The 8,643-nt window shown below is 37.2% G+C and overlaps 1 protein-coding gene across 1 annotated transcript in view; it reads left to right on the top strand.

The window, feature by feature from the left end:
• CNPY1 (canopy FGF signaling regulator 1) overlaps positions 1-5,661 on the top strand; it is a 5,956-nt gene extending 295 nt beyond the window's left edge. The window contains exons 2-3 of the mRNA XM_024739126.1: positions 1,718-1,814; positions 5,624-5,661. Coding sequence (XP_024594894.1) covers positions 1,718-1,814; positions 5,624-5,661 — 135 coding nt within the window. The remainder of the gene's footprint in view (positions 1-1,717; positions 1,815-5,623) is intronic.
• The last annotated feature ends 2,982 nt before the right edge of the window (positions 5,662-8,643 follow it).

Genomic DNA, 8,643 nt, shown 5'->3' with positions numbered 1-8,643 from the left:
GAACTTTTTTTTTTTTTTTTTTTTTTTTTTTTTTTTTTTTTTTTGCTGTTTGTTTGGGGGTTTGTTGAGTTTCAAGACATGCCCATTAAACTGTTATCTATTAGCTTTGTTGTCCTGCTGCTTTCTCAGTGTTAACGGCGCACTTAGTGACTTGCGTTTTGAGACACCTAGGGGCTGTGGTATTTCATCTCCGTGGAGACAGTTAAGTGATATTTTCCAGAAAGTGCGTTACAAATCCCAGTGACTTGGAGGCACAGTTTGCACGTTGCTTTGCTCCTGGGGACGGTTGGGAAGAGGACTCAGTCCTCCCCGTGCCCGGGGAAGGTCTCTTACAAGTTCCTACGTCAGGAATCAGGGACTGTGGTTCCGAGGTTAAAATCCAAATTAAAATGAATGTCGTTTTCAAATATTTATAACCACATGATGGAGGGAGAGTGACACACATCACTTCTTTTTCCCCAAGGCTACACAGAAGAGGGAGAATTTTTTTTCCTGAGTTCATTCAAGTATTTTAGCACTAAACAAGGGTTTAGTATGATAGCTGGCTTTATGCCGCACTTCCTCCCAACATAATGTTTATTTCACGTGAATGCTGGCCTCTGGCTCTCTAGAATGTGCCTGGCAAAATATATAGCAAGAGGTTTCACTTAATGCTATGGAGTCCGACCAAGTGATGGGAAAGCCTGTCTGAGAAATGTCTTTGGTTCACACGTTGGCCAAAATGTCAGACATGCTGAACCCCTGGTATAAATAAGGGCTGCAGCTGACTTTTGAAGATTTCATTTTAATTAAAAAAATCAAGGCAATAATTCAGGGCTAAAAGTACTGTAGAATGGGAATCACAGTGAGGAAGTGTGTTCGTATCTCACAGGTCTCCCATAAATATGTAATAGTGGAATTTAAATATTTTTAAATGCCATTTAAAAAATTTTAGCTTCTCACTTAATGAACTCGGAAAATGAGTTACTAGTCTCCAGTGAACACTCTTTACCACCACAGTTCCTAAGCTTGTGCTTCTCCGACGCAGACACACGCTCCAGTCAGAATTTAAGATTTTTGGGTGCGTGGGTACATTTGAGCTCCCTCTTCTCTGAAATGTCAGATGTGGGGTGGGGGGAAGCAAAGAGAAATTATGGATGGATCCCTTAAGTGGTATGAAGAGAAACTTTCCTGAGTAACTGAAAAGCCCCGTTATCCCGAGTGCAATTGAAGATGAACTTGTATTTTGATTGCTGAGAAAGCTTAATTATTTTCAGACCCTGTTTTAAAACCACAAAATGGATTATTATATTAAATCTAAAGGAAACTGCTTTAACCATTTCAAGGAGCCGTGTTCTCTAAAGTTTCAAAACAAACAAACGAACAAAAAACCCGAAGACTTTCAGCTCCATGAATAGGAGCTCCATCCCTCCTGTTCCTTGCATTCCACTCCAGTTTGAGGAAGAGGAACAAATACAAAGCACCATTTTCCTGCCTCACCCTCGTCTTTCAACAGGACTAAACAGTTAGCCAAGTCTCAGGAAAACGATGCAATTAACATTCTGGGAAGAGGGTTCATCCGATGCAATGTCGTCTTAAACCAAAAGGGCTAATAAAATGGACCACCTTGGTAACATGATTTTATATTTTTAGCTAATAAAACTGTGACAAGTTCTTCCTAACAAGACGTCCTGTGAGTGCATATCTATCCACATATGTTGTTATTCTGTTTCTACAGTGTGAAACTATAATGGAAGAGTACGAAGATGAAATATTCTCACTTATCGCCCAGGAGGCACACTGCCTCGCTGACAAGCTGTGCAGTGAAAAACCAGGTACTGTGTCTGATGTAGCATGCGCCCTCTCCCTGGCCCACCCCTCCCTTGAGCTCAGCACTGCAGCATCTTTTTTTTTTTTTTTTTTCAAACCGAGCCTCGCTGTCTCCCTGCCCCTGACGGGGTCTCCACTGAATCAGAAACGACGCCATGTGAGAGAAAAGCACACAGACCTCAGGGCTCTGAGGCCTTTGCTGGTTGCACTTCTTCTCCTCGACATTTTAAATGAATTTAAAGATGCTTGATTTCCAATTGGGAAGGAGCACAGTTGCACGGATCCAAGAATCCAAAGCGTTTCTCTTTTTAAACTTTCAGAGCTGGGTTCTCCATCCTGGACCAGGGAAAGAGAATCCCTTTAGGACTTGTGTACTTACCTCCACCAACAGAAAGTGGGACCTTTCTTTAGTAAGAAATTTCAAACGTTTTTCTGTTTGTTTATTTGGCGCTAGATTTTTTTTCAAGTTCCTTTCCCAGCATACCTACTTCTTAAAAATGTTTTTCTGGGAGAGGGTGGAAGATAATACTTGATTCGTATTCTTAAACACACGCATGCATATACGCACAGTAAGAAGCTAGAAAACGCTGCCAGAAGTTTATTTTCTATACACAGAGTTGAAAAACAGGGCCGCCCAGACCCGACCCTCCATTTGGTTGAACACAGTCTGTATCACGTTGATACTTTTAAAATACATTTACAGGAATGTAGTACAAGTCGTACATTCTTTTCAGATATCTTTGAAAAACTGAATGTGATATATGAAGACACTGGTTGGAAGCTGGGGAAATACTTTGATGCAATTATGGAAGCTTGAGATGTTTAGCATTCGGCAATTGTTTTTAATAAAGTATAATATACCTGCAGCCATAGGATCAAATTTAGTGCTGAAGTCCTTAAAATAACAGTTACTGTGACCAGAAGGTAAATATTTGTCATCCAAAGTTACTGAACGAGAAAGTAACAAATTTCCATTAACGTGATGACGTTTTCTTACTCTGAGGAGATAATGGGGTTGTTCTCTGTTTAAAATCCAGTTTAGTTGGGAATTTGAAGGAGAGTGTGGTGAAACGATGCAGTCAGGCTATAGCCAGGGATCCAAGAGCTTTTGCCATTGATCTTGATATTTACTGTTGTAACTTGTGAAATTCACGTAAATAAGTGCAGAGTCACAATTTCCCAAAGAAATTATTTTGGAAGGCTTTCAAGCTATTCAGAGGTGAACGTGTGCGTTAAGATGTGAGCAAAAATGTAACGATGTTGACGATATTTGTTTTCCTATTTTTTCCTCATAAAGGATTTGGGCTTGTCATAATCATCTATGGTAAATGCAAATCATTTGCTGTATGAGTACCTGCTCAAATATTACAAAAGTCTCAAGAAAGTTTCACCAACTCTTTATGGCAGTAGTTGCCTCAGATAATAAGATTCTGAGGAAAGACTCTGTCCCCGAGTGCGGCACTTTGGCTTAATTTCGATAATATTAACTATCTCTTTTCATTCCTTCTGCCTATTTATAATTAGAAATAAAAATTAATATTATCCTAAAGAAAATACAAGCGTAAAGCATAAACTTAGGATATGTGGACTATTACTAGTGTAAAATAAAACATGATCAAATAATTCTTAATAGCATCGATTTTTTAAAACCGATTAAGTGCTTATACTGTAAACATAAGTATCAGTGCCCTAGAACTATTGAGAACACAAAGTAACCACTCCAAAGAGTAAACCACCACATGGCTGCTACATAGTAAAATGGAGTGAGTTTTTGCAGGTTGTTTCTCTGTGAAACATACTTACGGATGTTCTAAACCACTTATAAATTAAAAACTAGGAATACAGTAATCCTAAAAAGAAATAAGAATCCCTGCCCTCCTAAACCCCCCTTATTATTGAAGTAAGTAAACCTCATGACAAGATAAAGAGTTTTTCAAACTTAAAATTTTTTTGCGGGGAGAAAACTAAAGTGACAGAGCAATGAGAATAATTCCAATTAATGACTGCAGCAGCAAAGATGTAATACGTTTTAACATATTGGGATGCTTTCGGAAATTTGTGTAAAAGGTGAGACTCTCGTATTGTATAAAAAGTCCAGAAGCTTTTAAACATAATCTAATACAAGTACAGTAAGTTTCCTGCTATAGCATGACATTCACCCTCTGTTTTGTAAAGGCGATGCTTTATTTTGTGCTGTTGTACCACAGTTTTGCTATGATCCCTCTGCACGATTTAAATGATGTTTTAAAAATATGACTCTGTGTGTGTATGTGTGTGTGTGTGTGTGTGAATTTTGCTTTTTTTCTATTTCATGTAGACCTTTTCACTTTATTTTTAACAATTATATGGGAGCAGATGAGGGCACATTCACAGACTTTAACATTTCAGCTGTAGAGGTATAATTGACCTAGAAGATTGTAAGGTATTTAAAGTGTACATCATGGTGATTTGATATGTGTGTACATTGTGAAAGGATTCCCCCCATCTAGTTAATTAACACATGTATGATTCTTTAAAATATTAATATTCTAAGGCTCACCCCCTACACAAAGTAAATGGGGGAAAATGGAGGAAACATATTTTATGTTAAACTTAAAATGACTGTGTTTGGCTTTAAAAATAACAATTTAGTGAGATTTTCATGAACATGTGTCATCCTTTCAACGAATGAAAAACGTCTCAGTGAAAGGCTGTGGGTCTGCAGATGCCACTATAGCTTTATTCACTGGATAGAAGAAAAGTTATCAAATACACCCTGTTTGGGGGGCATGAGACAGTAATAGTGGTAGCAGGTTATTTCTTATATATCTCTTTTTCTTTCCTAGGCATGAAATAAAAGTGAGTTCGTTAGATTTTCCTGGTTGAATGTTTTGTGGCACATGACTCAGTCTTTTCCAGATTGTCGTTTTAATGTCTTGAAGTAAAAATGGTATTTTAAAATCTTAATAATATATAAGGTCATGATTCAAATGATAGCTATACTCCACTCAAGGTAGAACATGTCACTCTAGATTATGCATAAATGGATACTCTGGTCTGTGGAGGTTTTCATTAGGTAGAGTGAGGGTATAAACACAAATACATAAATATGTTTTGTATACATATCACTTCTGCTTTGATATCAAATCTTAACATTTAAAAACATCAGACCGATGAGAATTTGTGACACGATCATTTTGAATGCCACAGATGGAATAGGTCTCAGATATCCAGAAATGTTTAGCCTACATTTAAAGTAAAAGCATTTTGACCTTTTTGTATAGACTTCCAAGCACTAATGGGGGTGTTAAATTCTAATATTCAAAATAATTACCTTCAAGGCTAATAAATCATAGAAAATAATACGAAGGCTGGCCTACTTCCTACTTTAAATAAATTACGTAGCTAGAATAAACCGTAGCCCAGCCTAAAGAGAGCTGGCATTAATTGCTTCCAGTTGGAAATGTACTATGTATCCAAGCGTCATTGCCTCTCTGCTCCCTGGATTAAATGCCCAGCGCACGGATTCCCTGTCTCGAATATTCCTTAAATACTCCCATGACCACGGGCAAGATGATACAACCCCTGGGCTTTGTTTCAGAATACTCCAGGAAAAAATACTGGAGATGGGACAGGAATAGCAGTGGCTGACCGAGCTACAGGGGAGTAGATTACATTCGTCTTTCTACTCTTGGGTGTATTTGAAAATGTCCATAAGAAAGTTTAAAAAGAAAAATGTGCTTCCACAAGAATGTGCTTTTGCAGAAAGTAAATTATGACTTCTGGGCTGGTGTTAAATGTGATAGTGATGCCATCTAACTTTTTTTTTTTCCAGGTCTGTGTGAAACTTCTGCTAATCACACTGAACTCTAGGAATGACGGTGCTGCTAGTTAGAGGAGAGACAAGTCACAGCCCCAAGGTCAATGTCTGCATTTCTGTCCTCATGTTTCTTCATGAGAAGAAACCTTACGTCTCTTGTTCATACTGCATTGTCTCATGTCTGATATTTTATTGAAAATCCCTTGTTTGGCGTCATGACGAGCCCCAATTCTTTCTATAGGTGAAGCCGAGGAGTGCATGAAACGAATTACCTTTGTGGATTTTGATACAAACAGGCTTGGCAGGAAAGCATTTAACTCAGTAATAGGAAAAAAGTGAAGACATTTCATAAATGAAATAAGGCTTTAATAACGTGTACTGTATATTTCACGCACACATACAAGTATGGTGTTCTGTTTGATAAAAGCTTGATTTCATAAATACTTGATTAGTCATGAAATTAAGGAAACATTGCTGCAAATTCCAGGTTAATTTTTCTGGGCTGTATGGCTATCACCGAAAGAAACAAACTCACTTTATATCAGGAATGAAATTTAAATTTCTAGAAACCTTAAGTTTAAAAACTTTTTAATTTCTAAAATTTAATTAAATACATAAAAAACAGTGAGTACTTTTACAGGGAACAATAACTACATTGGCCTTTCTGATGCATACATCCTGAATTCAAATGATTTAGAAAATTGATTTATTATTCATGTATTTATTATCATGTAGTCTTAAAGGATGATACCAATGGCCATGTTTTGTTTTGCTGCAAACTCTCCTGTCGTGCCTTTGTTTCTTAAAGACTTTCACCTAACATTTAGCGTGTAGATTTTACTACTAACCAACCTATCATTCTTTCTATGGATGTTTTTGTAGGTGTGGAGATGGAAGGAGAGGTGGGAACTTATGGAAAATTGCCTTTTGACCACGTTAATAACAGAGTGTAGTAATAATCTCACTCTTGGAGATTTCATCATCTCTGTTAAGTTTACATTCATTGGAATATAACTTTAATCATTTAAAAGGTCAGGACCTATTTTACAGTTGTTTTGAAGAAGACGTTCTCGTTGCTGTCTCTGAGAATTTACTAGGTGGGATGCTTATACTTTGTTCTGTGGATTACTATTTGCTAAGAATAAACCAAGACCAATGAATCCATTTCACTGAGGAGTGGAGAGTGGAATAGAGCAAAGTCCCCAGAACAAAAACTATTTGCCATATGTTACCTGATGGCCTAGAAATTCTGCACATTACGTAAGCCGCTCAACTGACTCGTCAGGAGGAAACAATTCTTACATTTAGAAAACTTTGCCAAAATGAAGGGAGAGGTTTCCATTCTTCTCCTTTTCCCACCTCAACTCTTATTAAAAGTTAGATTTTTAAAGTTAATTTCATTTATTTGGGAAAACTGAGAAGGTTTGTGAGTTTTTGATATGTCTGTAGCTGGCTAAGTAGTATAGATCCTACATATTATAACCCAATGAGGCCACACTGCATGCAACTGCTGAAAAATGGAAATAGGATTTAAGAATAATTAGCATCATTCTTCTGTAGGGTAGTAAAATTGTGACTTAAAGCATAGTCCCTATAACTTTAGTAAACTTAGCTATTTCAGTTTAATTTAGTATTTCAAAAAAGGAGTCATAAACATTTTCCTAACTTAGGCTTCCTTGGTAAGTGCACTAAACTGTTTCTTCACGGGAACATGCAGAGACACTGGCACGAAGTCCCCTCGAAAACCATAACATTCGTGATTGTAGAAGTGTTGGCTGCGGTCCTTCCATACCCTCAATGGTAAATCTGACAAATTCTCACATCTAGACAGTACTAATACTAATCGTAGAATTTAAGAGATTTGGGGCTTTTGTTTCCCACCTAAAGGACCGTGGGGAGGCGTGCCTTCCCTCCACTCATGGCTGTTTCGCACGGCTATCGAGGCTTCTGCTTTGACTGGAGAGAACCAAACATCTTGCCTCTGATGGGGAATATCTTACGGTTTTGCTGAATAGGGCTTTTCAGTTTTTTCTTATTTCCCAGTAAAAATAATCTTGTCTCTTGCGAGATTTTCAATATCTCATGACTTAGATAATGTTTTTCTTTCCAGATTGAACTTGTTAAACGCATGTGAATGTTTGTAGTTACTAACACTACATTTGAGTGAGCCACTGCGTTTCTTATGGCTGCGATGACTCTTAAGTTTCCCTCTGGGTGTGGTGAGGCTGTACTGCTTCTAATGAACAATAATGAGAGAGTAGCTAACTGCTGGCTTTGCCAGGCCTCCAAACACATTCCTGCCTTTTAATGACTTTTATTGACCAAAAACAAAGCAAAAGCAAAAAGCCAGAACAAAAAAAAAGGAAGAAAAAGAAACAAAACAACACCTAGGGTGTGACAGAAAAGTTTCTTAGAGTCCATGAAAAGCACCTAATTCTGGGTTAGAAGAGAATCTCAGGAGAATAGGTGGGGAGAGGTTTATAATGCTTATTAAAATAATATGAGGAGAGAAGACATGTTTCAGGTGGATGATTTCAAATCGTACTTTTAGGAGATGGTTTCTTTGGGTCTCCATGGAAGACTTCTGTGAGCCTCTTCTCATAAAGAAAAGACCAAATTGGCTGAGATGAACAGCTTATATTTTGTTATGTGGATTACGATTTGCTAAGAATAAGCCAAGACCAATGAATCCATTTCACTGAGGAGTGGAGAGTGGAATAGAGCAAAGTCCCAAAAGGGAGAGATCAATACTTGATTTACTAAAGCAAGCCCTAAAAAAAGAGTCAATAACTGGTTATATTTTTTTATACCTATTTCTCTGCTTGGCTGGTATTTATTCATATATGTAATAGCATTATCTAAATAAATATTTTAAACTATATATCAATCTTAAAGTTCACATTTTAATGGAATATGAGAGAAAGCCAGTCTTTGATGTGATCGTGTAGCCTGTTTTAAAATCTCATACAAATCTATGAGCTAATCTTAAATCTTGAAACCCATTCAATGGCATATTTCATAGTTTTACACCAAAA

Source organism: Neophocaena asiaeorientalis, unplaced genomic scaffold (genome assembly GCF_003031525.2).
Source record: "Neophocaena asiaeorientalis asiaeorientalis breed wild unplaced genomic scaffold, Neophocaena_asiaeorientalis_V1.1 scaffold145, whole genome shotgun sequence".
In the NCBI taxonomy this organism is placed as follows: domain Eukaryota; kingdom Metazoa; phylum Chordata; class Mammalia; order Artiodactyla; family Phocoenidae; genus Neophocaena; species Neophocaena asiaeorientalis.
Note: the sequence above shows the minus strand (reverse complement) of the source record. Positions and strands in the feature narration are given on the sequence as shown.